The sequence below is a fragment of the Sitophilus oryzae genome, unplaced genomic scaffold (assembly GCF_002938485.1).
Source record: "Sitophilus oryzae breed Bouriz unplaced genomic scaffold, Soryzae_2.0 scaffold_1586_pilon_pilon, whole genome shotgun sequence".
In the NCBI taxonomy this organism is placed as follows: domain Eukaryota; kingdom Metazoa; phylum Arthropoda; class Insecta; order Coleoptera; family Curculionidae; genus Sitophilus; species Sitophilus oryzae.
In genome coordinates this window covers 658,715-673,391 of record NW_022146265.1, presented here as the reverse complement: position 1 = coordinate 673,391, position 14,677 = coordinate 658,715, and the positions used below count along the sequence as shown (strand labels likewise).

The following is a 14,677-nucleotide window of genomic DNA, read 5'->3' as shown; positions in this document are numbered from 1 at the left end:
GAAGCAAAAAAAACATAAAAAGAAAAAACTTTAAAACGTTTACATACAATAATTATACTATTCAAAAATAATTTAGTTTTCAACAGATACGTCTCTTAAATTCTGCATATAATGCCTTCAATCTACACAGGTTGTTCCATCCAAAAGTCGTCCAAATCATCCAAGTACATAAAAAATGGTGGACATTAAAAATCTCAGTTGGAATTGAATCATCTAAACAGAAAATTGAACAAAATTCATTGTTCTTGTCAAAATTATAATAATGTGATTTTAAATAAAAATGTTTCCTCGCCTATTAGTTTGCGTGAAACCCAATGTAATTTATTTCACACACCAAATGGCCGTCGTACGTCCAACTTCCGAAATTCATGGGACAGGTTTACTCGTTGAATTAATTACAGATAGTTTCGATATTGCGTACTAGTTTCATTAAGATAGCACGTGAGTTATACAAATTCAAATTCGAAAATTGACGAGGCCAGAAGGTATTATTGTCGGCATTCGAGGTTAAATCAGAAATTATAAACAGTAAATTATAGACATCTAGGGCCGTAAAGGTTGATTCTCACTATACCTTCCGTTTCCTTTCCAATCCATTCCATATCCGTTCCGTATTTTTTATTATATTGACGCTATACGTAAGCTTCCGTTCCGTATCAGTTCCATACTTTTTATTGTACAATTCTATCATTACGAAAGTTTTATTTAAAAAATTTGTGTCTTTTGAAAAAGGTAATAGTTTTAATTAAGAGGTGAAAGAATAAATAAATATCAGCAAAATGATAACAGAGCTGGTAGAAATGTAAGAACTTGATAACGCTGTTTCCTATACCCTTCAGTCCGTCCGCCAAAAAATGTATGGAAGGAAAGGATATGGAACGGATAGTGTGCATTGTCCTATTCATTTACATGATATAATATTTTGTGTAAACGGCAGGGAGCTGATATGGAAGGTATAGTGAGAATTAACGTTTATACGGGCTGCAGCAGAGCTTGTGATTTTAGACGCCATTTTTTTTTGGATGTAACTAATGTGTCATCTGCTACAATTTTAGCGATTTTTAATAGTTTGTATGTAGTGAACTTTGTATAAACTTTATTACAATCGTGATTAGTTTCAGCTTTCAAGTGTAAAAGCCGCAGGGATAATAAAAAGCCAGGAGTTACGTTTTATAGGTAAATAAACAGCTTACTCCACCTTTTTTTTTTATTGAAGTCGATAATTATTTTTCTGATATTACATGTACAGGGTGTCCCATTTTGGTTGAAATCATACGGTATCTCCGTTATTCGTGAAGATAGAAGGGTGCGGTTTTTACAAACCTCTGCCACTTTTTTGTCAAATGGAAGATGCTGTCAACAAAATTTTTATAACCCTTTTCGTTTCTGAGCTACAGGGTCTTTTCGAAAATTTTGCAATTTGGGACTGCCCCCGTATCTTCGTTATTATGGATGATATCGAAAAGGTGAAAACTGATTCTTGTAGAACTTTTTACGTAGAATACAGTGGCGTAGTCTGTTTTTCTACGAAAAAAATATTTTTCAAAATATGAACTAAAGTTATGTTTTTTCAAATGGAACACCCTGTATATTGACAAATCACTCTATATTTATTTTCACTATTTACTACAATATTTAAAATATATCATTTTCCTATTAGTAGGCCGTGATAAATAACAAAATCTAAATGGTATTTACTAAAATAGACATGCACATATTAAAATTTTATTTGGAATTGATATATTTTACTTTTGAACTGTTACCACTGAACCTCTAAATATATTTTTCTCTTTTTTATAACGGAATTTATTATAATGGGATGGGTTTGCAAATATTTAAAAGCTTGCATTATTGAAGCATTTTTCAAGTGTTCAACATCGTATTAGTTGCCACGATATATTTCATATTTCAAAAATCCCCAAAATCAGAGATCGAGAACAGACAAATCCGGGAATCAGGGAGGCTATCATATGGGTACATTGGTTCCAGTTCATTGATTTGAGAAATAATAATTTAACAAAATTCTAATATTTTCATTGTAAGTTAAGTTATGAGGGGGAGCTCCATCTTGCTGAAAGTATATTTCACGTAAATTAGCTAAAGGAATATTTAAAAGTTCCGATACGATAGCTTCCAAGATTTACGAATAGCGGTAGAGATTTAAGTTTCCCTAATATACAAAGAATTAATTAGTGGCTCTCATAATAAAATAAAGGACAGATAGCAATATTACTCTTAACAATTTGATTAGTTTCTTTTATTATCAATCATGGCCTACTAAAAAAATGATCTTTTAATATGTTTCTTTTTAAATATTGCCTTAAATAATGAAAACAAATATAGAGTGTTATATATTTTTGAGAAGCTTATAACAAGCCAGATCATATAATTTATAAATATACAGGGTGTTCTATTTAATAAAACATAACTTTAGTTCATATTTTTAAAAATATTATTTTCGTAGAATAACACACTACATCACTGTATTCTACGTAAAAAGTTCTACAATAAGCAGTTTTCACCGTCTCAATATCTTTAACAATAACTGAGATACGGGGGGGTCCCAAATTGCAAAATTTTCAAAAAGACCCTGTAGCTCAGAAACGAAGAGGGCAATGGAAATTTTGTTTGCATCTTCCATTTGACAAAAAAGTGGCACAGGTATGTGCAAACCGCACCCTTCTATCTTCACGAATAACGGAGATACCGTATGATTTCAACCAAAATGGGACACCCTGTACTTGATATGTGCTATAGGTACGTCGATACTAGTTTTGTACCTTTTGTTAACATTTTAATACGTTTTTTTTTCTCAATTAGTATGATACCACTGCATACACCATAGGCGAAGTCAAAATATTTATGAAAAATATAAATATCTCTTCAAGCAGCTAAGTTAAGAAAAATATGTGTCACGGCACTGTTTGGAGGTATGATAACAATTTGCTCTCGGATGTTTTAGTCCTTGTATTATAATAACTTAAATTATTATTTAAAAAAAATATACTTACATTAAATTCTACGTATAAAGGTGCTTTGGAAATGTTTTCATAAAAATACAAAATTTTCCGTAGCAAAAAAGTTATAGCGATTTCTTAAGAAAGCTCATTTTTGAAAAACACCCCGTAACTCCGAAACGGTATCATTTGTCGATGTACGGTTTTTACCATCATGTTTCTGATAAAAAATAAACTTCAGACACTGATATTAGTTTTCGTCTATCTCTTATAGAACAGGGTGTTTCCCTTTAAAAGTGTCCAATTTGGTCCACCCTGTACAATACCGGGTGAGTCTCAAAAGTGGCTCACTCCTATAACTTTTATTTTTTTCAGATAAAAAAACGAGATATAATATAAATTAGGATTGATTGACGTATTCAATTGTTTTCGGTCACTTCCTGTTTCACCAGAAATAACTACAACTTTTGATTTTTAAATGACACCTTCGGTATTTTTTTATTTTATTCGATAGAAAATGACACTCTGAATAGAATGACATATTAATATGTCAACTTTTGACATTGTCGCATATGGTTTATTTGAAATTGTAACATGCGGTTGATAACGACAATTTGACTCGAAATACCAAGTGTGTGGTGCCAAATTATTCATAAAAAAATGTTTTTTTTCCAAATATGCCAAAGAGCCAATCTTGTTCCATTTGAAAAAATTGAGATATGATCAAAAATACGATTTGGGCATCTTTTAACCGGCCAGAACAAGACACGAAAAACATTAGATGATCAAATCTATTTTTCCAAGGGCTTCTTGATTAAAAATTAGCGTTTTTAACACAACCATGGCGCTCTAGATTGAAATTTAAAATACGATTTTTTAAGCGAAAATGTCAATGTCGCATATCATGACATATGCTATGTCATTCTATTCAGAGTCATTTTTTATCGAATAAAGTAAAAATATACCGAGGGTGCTATTTCCGGTCTAACAGGAAGTGACTAAAAACAATTGAATTCGTCAATCAATCCTAATTTATGTGATATACAAACATACTAAATCTCCTTTTTTATTTGAAAAAATAAAAAAAGTTATAGGGGTGAGCCACTTTTAAGCCACACCATGTATATTAATGTAATTTGAATAGTTAAATTCTACAACCTACTTTAATTATTTTTTAATAAAATTACTATACAATTATCGAGAAAATTATATAAAAGTGTATGATGTCCAAAAATTATGATAATTTCTCTAAGCGTCACCAAAATTTTCAAAAATCTTACGGAAAGAAAGCTTTTAATTTCAAATGAAATATATGTTATTCTACACAGGAACAATGCGTTTAGTTCGAACTGCTCCATTTTAACTATACTTTTTTGTCGTTACGAACCGCATGTTATAATTTCAAATATACCAAATGTGAAAATGTTAAAAGTTGACATATATATGATATATCATTCTATTCAGAGTGATAAAAAAATGATTCAAAGATATAAAAAATCATAATTACAATGGTGCAATTTGAACTAACCGCATTTGTTCCTGTCTAATATAACAAATTGGCCTTAAAATTAAAATATTTCTTCGTCTATATACGGTCGGGTTAAACCCTGACGTAATTTATCTGACCTACCATATAGCCGTCGTACGTCCAACTTCCGAATTTCATGAAACAGGTCTGCTCGTCGAACGGGAAATACTCCACGTCGATTTCGCAGAACGATTTGTAAATGGCTGGCGGTTTCCAGATCACTTTACCGGTGTGGTGGAGAATGGCCTTAGTCATTATGGTCACTTCGTAGTTACCGTCGGCACTGAAACCATTAACGAGATGGAATTACCAGACGGAATTTAATAAGTTACCTCAATAACTTCAGAACTAATCGACCCAGAAACTGACGGATTAAATTTTAAATCATTTTACACAGATTAAGTTATTGACACAAAATGAAGATATTATATAAATGTCACATCCTAAACTACAGGGTTGTTCACCACATACCACACGGAGTATTGTGGCTAAACGACTAGATTTTTACAAATTGTAAGTTTTGGGCTCGATGAAGGACTATTAGAGCTACAATATAAAATTATTTTTACAAGATACAGATTGTCCCAAGTAAGTAAAAAATATTATTGTTGTATTTATTTAAATGGAACGCCCTGTATATTATTCCATTTTTAGATTCTACGAATGAAATAAATTATCCTGGTGCCGACATCGGCTCTGACCATAACCCCCTGATCGCAGACTTTCAATTTAGACTCAAACTAATATCGGAGAAAAGAGCAACAACACAGAGACATTATAACATTGATAGACTGAGGGAACCAGCAGTTGCAGACAGAATGAAAGTCGAATTAACAGAACTATGGGCAAGTTATAACAACAATCCCGGACTTAACGATAGTCCAGATGACATATGGAACAACATAAAACAAAACATTCTGACTGTTTCCAACGCTTTTCTGACACCAACAACAACAAAGAAAAACAAACCATGGATGACCGATGAGATACTCTCCCTCATGGAGAACAGAAGAATTACAAAAGTCGAACAACAACAACAAAGATACACCGAAATAAATAAAACTATTAAACAACAATGCCAACAAGCTAAAGAGAACTGGGTAACGGCAGAATGCCAAGAGGCGGAACGCATGCATGCTCTGCACGACTCTGTAAATTTTCATAGAAAACTCAAACAAATTAGTGGAATCACAAGAAAAGCACCAATACCTGCCCTAAAACACAATGGGAAATTGATTTTAGACCCGGTAGATCTATGCAGCACATGGAAAAGCTATGCACAGTTATTATTTGAAGACCAAAGAAAAGAGAGACAACCTCTCAATTGTGAAGACTGGTCGGGCCCGGAAATTCTTGAATCTGAAGTTCAGCATGCTATGAAAGCTATGAAAAATCGAAAAAGCCCCGGTCATGACAACGTGCATGCAGAAGTTCTTAAAATATTTAACTCAAAGCATCTCACATATCTATTCAATCGAATATACGATACGGGTAAAATTCCAAACGACTGGCTAAAATCAACTTTTATAACAATTCCAAAAAAGGCATATCCAAAAGACTGTAGTGACTACAGACTTATGTCTAATGAGTCATGCTCTGAAACTTTTTCTTCGTGTCATGCATGCTCGTATATACTCGAAATGTGAAGAAAAAAGCGGAGAGACACAGTTCGGCTTCATTAAGGGGCTGGGTACCAGAGAGGCTTTGTTTTCAATCAAGTTGTTATGATCAGATCAGTTGTTATGTTACAATCCAGAAATGTTATGATCAACGCCAAGATGTCTTTGTGTGCTTCATAGATTATCAGAAGGCTTTCGACAACGTTAAACACGATATTCTCCTAAACAGACTGCTCGAGATAGGAATAGACGCCAAAGACATTAGAATCATACAGGAACTATATTGGAACCAAGCCGCAGAGATAAGAGTTAACAAAAATTTATCCACAGACACGTTCAATGCCTGTCAAGGAGTCCGCCAGGGCTGTATACTGTCACCAATACTTTTTAATATATACGTCGAAAAAATATTTCAAATGGCCCTGGAAGGAGAAAGTGCAGGAATTAAGATTAACGGAGTTCCAATTAACAATATAAGATATGCAGATGATACGGCAATACTAGCACGAACTTTAGAGGATCTCCAGCAAATAATAAATAAGATAGAGGACATTGGAAATCGTTTCGGTCTTAAAATCAACGCTGCCAAGACCAAATTTATGGTAATAGGACGCCAGCCTACAATCAACACCGCATTGACCGTGGATGGAAATATTATAAGGCGAGTTCCACGATTTAAATATCTGGGTGCCATGATCAATGACCGATGGGACTGCGATGAGGAAGTTAAACTTAGAAGGAATTATGCAAAGTCGACATTTTTTAAACTTAAAAACTTCCTATTAGCACGCAGTCTCCCGCTAACACTTAGACTACGGGTAGTGAAATGCTACATATGGCCCATCTTACTTACGGCGCAGAAGCCTGGTCACTCAAGGCTAGAACCCTGAACCGCATCGAGGCTTTCGAAATGTGGACTCTCCGGAGACTCTTACGTGTGCCATGGACCGCACATGCAACCAACGAAGAAGTTTTAAGAACTGCAGGCTATGAACGAGAAATGCTTAATATAGTTAAAGAAAGGAAAGTCTTATACCTCGGCCATATCAAAGAATATCTTAATACCCTAGAAGTCTCGTCTCGCATCAAAATCTGACCTGTCGATGGGGCCTCGCTTTGGCGAGCGAGGCCCCAACTTCGTGGGGCCTCGCTATTTTGCTCGGAATTGAACGAACAGACGAGCGGCGTTGCCTTGTTTTGTATGTACTTTCTTGAATAATTTTAAATTATAGTTTTAAATTTCATCTATTGCTATAATCAGTCTTTCCGCTCTCCGCTCTCCGCACTCCGCAGTTTTCATATAATATTATCTATACCTATAATTCTCGTGTTACAGTTTTGGATGGTTTTGGTTACCGTACTTCTCCGAAACGGCTTAACCGATTTTGATAAAATTTTATATGTATATCAGTACGTCTAAGAATAGGTTGTTATCTATTTTATACTCTTAACTGATAAGGGTAGCTGAGAGGGTAGCCCACCCTCATTTTTTTTAGTTTTTGAAAAGAAAAAAATGTTTTTATTTTTTTATTTGGCATTAAGAAATACAAACAACCCTAAATTTTCACCGTTCTGCTATCATCCCCTATTTTTAATAGGGGTTGTTTTTATATTTTTTTTGTTGCCATCTCCGAAACGGCTTAGCCGATTTTGATGAAATTTTATATGTATATTGAGTAGGTCTGAAAATAGGTTGTTATATATTTTTTATACCCTTAAGTGATAAGTGGGTAGCCCACCCCATTTTTTTTTATTGAAAAAAAAAAAATATTTTAATTTTTTTATTTGGCATTAAAAATACAAACAACCCTAAATTTTCACCGTTCTACCATCATCCCCTATTTTTAATAGGGGATGTTTTTTTTTAATTTTTGTTACCATCTCCGAAACGGCTTGATCGATTTTGATGAAATTTTATATGTATATTCAGTAGGTCTAAGAATACGTTGTTATCTATTTTATATACCTTTAAGTGATAAGGGTAGCCCACCCCCCATTTTTTTTATTTTTGAAAAAAAAAAATTTTAATTTTTTTTATTTGGCATTAAAAAATACAAACAACCTAAATTTTCACCGTTCTACCATCATCCCTATTTTTAATAGGGGATTTTTTTTAAATTTTTGTTACCATCTCCGAAACGGCTTGATCGATTTTGATGAAATTTTATATGTATATTCAGTAGGTCTGAGAATACGTTGTTATCTATTTTTATACCCTTAAGTGATAAGGGTAGCCCACCCCATTTTTTTTTTTTGAAAAAAAATATTTTAATTTTTTTTATTTGGCATTAAAAAATACAAACAACTCTAAATTTTCACCGTTCTACCATCATCCCCTATTTTTTAATAGGGGTTGTTTTTTAAGTTTTTTGTTACCATCTCCGAAACGGCTTAACCGATTTTGATAAAATTTTATATGTATATTCAGTACGTCTAAGAATAGGTTGTTATCTATTTTTTATACCCTTATGTGGTAAGGGTAGCCGAGAGGGTAGCCCACCCCCATTTTTTGTTTTTTGAAAAGAAAAAAATGTTTTTATTTTTTAGTTGGCATTAAAAAATACAAATAACCCTAAAATTTCACCGTTCCATCATCATCCCCTATTTTTTAATAGGGGTTGTTTTTTTTTATTTTTTTGTTACCATCTCCGAAACGGCTAGACCGATTTTGATAAAATTTTATATGTATATTCAGTAGGTCTGGTTTGGTTTGGTTTGGTCACAACCTATTCCCAGGTTATCTATTTTTTATACCCCTAAGTGATAAGAGTGGTCCACCCCAACTTTTTTTTTATTTTTTAGACAAATTTTTTTTATTTTAATTGTTTTATAGGGAGTGCTTATTTTTTAGGGGGTGCATGTCCAAAATTTTCTTCTGGGTACTCACTTTCATCACTTAAGGGACCTCTCTACAAAATTGCATATTCCTAGTCCTAGAACGGATTTTACATACAAATTATACAAATGTTTACCCTTAGTTTTATCCCCTTAAGGAATGAATTCCAAAAATCGCTCTAATTATTCAATTACGCTACATAATAAACCTCTGTGCAAATTCTCATATTCCTTTAACAGAATTTATTGTTCCAGAACGTTCAACCCTTCATTTCACACCCTTAGAGGGCGAATTTCCAAAAATTGCTTCTTAGTGCTAAATTACGTTACATAAGGAACGTCTGCAAAATTCATACTTCTAAAACCGATTTTAACAAATTTTTGTACAAATTTTCATCCCTTATTTTTTAGGGTATGCATGCCTAAAATTCGCTTCTAGGTACTCACTTTCATCATTTAAGGGACCTCTGAACATAATTTCATACTCCTAGTCCCAGAATGGATTTTACATAAAAAATTATACAAATGTTCACCCCTAGTTTTACCCCCTTAAGGAATGAATTCCAAAAATCACTCTAATTATTCAATTACGCTACATAATAAACCTCTGTGCAAATTCTAATATTCCTTTAACAGAATTTATTGTTCCAGAACGTTCAACCCTTCATTTCACACCCTTAGAGGGCAAATTTCCAAAATTGCTTCTTAGTGCTAAATTACGTTACATAAGGAACGTCTGCAAAATTCATACTTCTAAAACCGATTTTAACAAATTTTTGTACAAATTTTCATCCCTTATTTTTTAGGGGATGCATGCCTAAAATTCGCTTCTAGGTACTCACTTTCATCATTTAAGGGACCTCTGAACATAATTTCATACTCCTAGTCCTAGAACGGATTTTACATAAAAAATTATACAAATTTTCACCCCTAGTTTTACTCCCCTTAAGGAATGAATTCCAAAATCACTCTAATTATTCAATTACGCTACATAAGGAACCTCTGTGCAAAATTTTCATATTCCTTCAACAGAATTGTTTCAGAACGTTCACCCCTCATTTCACACCCTTAGAGGGCGAATTTCCAAAAATTGCTTCTTAGTGCTAAATTACGTTACATAAGGAACGTCTGCAAAATTCATACTTCTAAAACCGATTTTAACAAATTTTTGTACACATTTTCATCCCTTATTTTTAGGGGATGCATGCCTAAAAATTCGCTTCTAGGTACTCACTTTCATCATTTAAGGGACCTCTGAACAGAATTTCATACTCCTAGTCCTAGAACGGATTTTACGTAAAAAATTATACAAATTTTCACCCCTAGTTTTACCCCCTTAAGGAATGAATTTCAAAAATCACCCTAATTATTCAATTACGCTACATAAGAAACCTCTGTGCAAATTTTCATATTCCTTCAACAGAATTGTTTCAGAACGTTCACCCTTCATTTCACACCCTTAGAGGGCGAATTTCCAAAAATTGCTCTCTTAGTGCTAAATTACGTTACAAAAGGAACGTCTGCAAAATTCATACTTCTAAAACCGATTTTAACAAATTTTTGTACAAATTTTCATCCCTTATTTTTTAGGGGATGCATGCCTAAAATTCGCTTCTAGGTACTCACTTTCATCATTTAAGGGACCTCTGAACAGAATTTCATACTCCTAGTCCTATAACGGATTTTACATAAAAAATTATTCAAATTTTCACCCCTAGTTTTACCCCTAGTTCATTCCTTTTTAAGGAATGAATTCCAAAAATCACTCTAATTATTCAATTACACTACATAAGGCACCTCTGTGCAAATTTTCATATTCCTTCAACAGAATTGTTTCAGAACGTTCACCCCTCATTTCACACCCTTAGAGGGCGAATTTCCAAAAAGTGCTACTTAGTGCTAAATTACGTTACATAAGGAACGTCTGTGCAGAATTTCATACTTCTAAAACCGATTGTAACAAACTTTTGTACAAATTTTCATCCCTTATTTCTAGGGGATGAATGTCAAAAATTAGCTTCTAGGTACTCACTTTCGTCACTTAAGGAAACTCTGTACAAAATTTCATACTCCTAGAACTAACATTTTTTGTACAAAATTTCACCCCCCAGTTTCACTACCCTTAGGCTATACATTTCCAAAAATCGCTTATCAATGTTCAAATGTGCCACATCTGTGCAAAAGTTCATACTCCTAGTAGGTACAGATTTTTTTGTATAATTACACCCCTTTATCTAATTACACCCCTTATGGGTCGAATTTTAAAAAATTACTTAGTAGTACTCATCTTAGAGAACGAATTAATATTCTCCGTATTTACTCCAGTTTCCTAATACTAGCACAGATAACACATAATCATACTAGTTAATTTTTTATTGGAATAGAAGTAATTTTTATTAGAAGGTACAAAAATTAAAAATCTAAAATTTTATTTTCATAGCTACGTTTTTATAGCCTTAGGATGCCTCATGTACTAACGAATACGAAATATATAATATAATCAATACATATTTCTTTAAATATCGAGAAATAAAATATGTTTTGGCAACACCGTACGAAATATCGCCGCGCGTAGTCCTCAAAATTTAAAATATTAGCATTTTCAGGCTTCGATTATGTTCAAAAGCGCCACCGTATGACAAATCACTAAAGCTTCCACACGAGAGTTCTTAAAACTATAATATTCTTTGGCCATATCCTTAGAGGAGAGAAATATTACATTCCTAAGCTGATTCTACAAGGAAAAATAGAGGGACGGCGAGGCCCAGGAAGAAAACAACATTCCTGGCTAAGAAACATACGGGATTGGTGTAACATCAGCGACGCAGCCACCATATTTCGAAGAGCCGAAAACGGCACTCTACACATTGTATGAAGAGTACAGACAATCGCCAACGTGCGGCTAAGCACAAGGCACAAGAAGAAGAAGAAGAAATGAAATAAAGGTAAATTTGATTAAGGTTTATCATACTTAAACCTTACCGTTTTTGAAATATTTTCAATTTTATGAAATTGCAGTAAAAATTTTAAGGCTTCTTTTCTTCAAGGGTATCAAAGTTTTTAGTACTAAATATTTACTGAAGATTATTTATTGATCAGATATTGTGTTTCAATAATAAAAATTTTATTACTTTATACAGAGTATCCAAAAATGTATATTAAATAATTGCTAGGTTTAAACGACAATAACTTGTTTAATTCAATCAACACCCTGTATATTTTACGTAAATCAGATGCACAATTTAAATGTCTATCAAATTGTGTTAAACCATTTTTTACCTATATCTTCAGGTTTTCGTAAAAATGTATTTTCTTATAATTTAGACATCATTTGTAACTATACCCATGGAATATTGACATTTTAGATTTTTTTAAAGCAACATATATGTACAAAATGTACAGGTGGTAAATTAATAATATTGCAAGCCCATTATTTGTAAACACAAAAATCTATTTCCGACCAAGAATTAGTTAGTTACATACCTACTTAATTGTTTTAATTAATAAATTATTCTAAATAAATGTGGATATGGCTCAGAAATTAATATAATAATATGTTATGAAAATGAACGTCTCTGTTGATATAAATAAGCATTCGTCAGAAAATGAAATAAAACTTATAAGGTGTTACTTTTTACTATACTGTCTAATACACATACAAAATTCAGTTTTTTAGTATTTGGAGCAATTATTATTAATCAACGTAAACAGTCAATTAATGTAGTTTGAATACAGGAATCATATTAATTAGTCATCTTTAACAAAAAATATTTAAACAGTTTTTTTTTAATAAAATAAGCGAACTATTTCGACAATATTAGTATTGTACTCTGAAAATTTGTTAAATCTTTAAAAATAATCTAAAATGTCAATATTCCATGGGTACAGTGATAAATGAGGTCTAAATTATAAGAAAATGCATTTTCTACGAAAACTTGTAGGGACAGGTAAAAAATGGTATAATTCAATTTGATAGACAATTAAATTGTGCATCTGATTCACGTAAAATATACAGGGTGTTCCATTTAAATTAAACAAGTTATTGCCGTTTAAAGCTAGTAATTATTTAATATAAATTGGACACTCTGTATAAGGTAGTTAAATTTTTATTATTGCAAAATTGCATTTCTGATCAATAAATAATCTTCAGTAAATATTTAGTGTAAAAAACTTTGGTAACCTTGGAGAAATGAAGCCTTAAAATGTTTACTGCAATTTCATAAAATTGAAAATATTTCAAAAACGGTAAGGTTTAAGTGTGATAAATCTTAATCAAATTTACCTTTATTTCAATCGTAGAATCTAAAAATCTAAAAATAGAATAATATACAGGGTGTTCCATTTAAAAAAATACAACTATAATATTTTTTACTTATTTGGGACACTCTGTATCTTGTAAAAATATTTTTAAATTGTAGCTCTAATAGTCCTTCAACGAGCCCAAAACTTAAAATATGTAAAGATCTAATCGTTTAGCTACAATACTCAAGATAATCTATTTTGTTTGGTACTACTATATATTTTTATTTTATTATTAACTTACTTATTGTATAGTACAATGTCGGGCAACCATATATGTTCTGATGGCACGTGCAACGTCTCGACCCCACCATAGTCATCGGGATTCCATTTCAGTTTATAGTCGTTCCATTCCTGTTTTATAATATACTCTATTAATATTTTGTGTTTTGATATACCTGTATATTTTTCATATACAGGGTGCTACAAATTTGAGGTACGAGCAGTGGTATCTAGTTAACCGTAATACATACGAACATGGTTAAATTGGGGCAAAGTTGTGCTTTGGGATGTTCACCGAGATGACATCAAAAAAGTTTTAAAAATTTCATGGAGTTTTTTGGAAAAAAAGAATTATTTTGAAAATCAATTTTATTTTTTCCTATCGTTACTTTTTAGAAAATCAAAAAACTAATAGCATATTCTCATAGCCACTTTATTAGAGCTATCTGACAGTAATTTTAGATTTTCAAATCAACTGATAATTTGTGAGAGACAGAGTCCAACTTAATTTTTTTACATTACTTACGTCCTTTGTAAAAGTGAAATCAATACTTAAATATACAATACAATAAATTATTATTTTTATGATTAGTACAAAATGCATTTGGAAGTATAAGAAGATATGTTTAAAAAAATATGAATAAAATTGAACGAAAAATAAATGTGTACAATAGGGAGGGTAGTAATCCTTTCGAACATGTAAAGCATTAGAAACTAGTTTGTAGAAGTTGATTTATTTATAATAACTACGATTAATACGCAGTAGCGTAACTTCAAATGTGATGTCACCGCAAGATTTTTTTGGGGCTCTTATATTAAAATAAAAAAAAAATAAAAAACATAATATAGCTTTGTGTAGGTATATCAAGTCAATGTTTAAAATATAAAAACAAAAAATAAATTTATTCCACATAAGAAAAAATAATAATAAAGGAACATAAAAAATAATGCATTACAAAATAAATCAACATAAAACAAAACAGGTACTAAAAGAACTCAAACTAAATAATAAAAATAAATATATAGACTTTTAGACTTTTTCTTATAAAGATATAGACTTTTTCTAATAAAAATATGATTGAAATTAAAATAAATTAATAGGAACAAATAAAATGTAAAAAAGGAACAAATAAAAATAAGGATTGAAAATCAGGTAAAAAGTTTAAACAAAACTTTTTATCCTTGCTTTAAAATTGGCAAAGGCGTTAATCAAATCT

The 14,677-nt window shown here is 31.7% G+C and overlaps 1 protein-coding gene across 2 annotated transcripts in view; it reads right to left on the bottom strand.

The window, feature by feature from the left end:
• The window catches only part of LOC115879742 (acetylcholine receptor subunit alpha-like 1), an 81,689-nt gene that overhangs the window by 11,259 nt on the left and 55,753 nt on the right, over positions 1-14,677 (bottom strand). For both annotated transcript variants that reach the window (XM_030896715.1, XM_030896714.1), the window contains exons 4-5: positions 13,483-13,592; positions 4,588-4,768 (exon numbers count right to left, since the gene is read on the bottom strand). In XM_030896715.1, the coding sequence (XP_030752575.1) occupies positions 4,588-4,768; positions 13,483-13,592 (291 nt within the window). The remainder of the gene's footprint in view (positions 1-4,587; positions 4,769-13,482; positions 13,593-14,677) is intronic.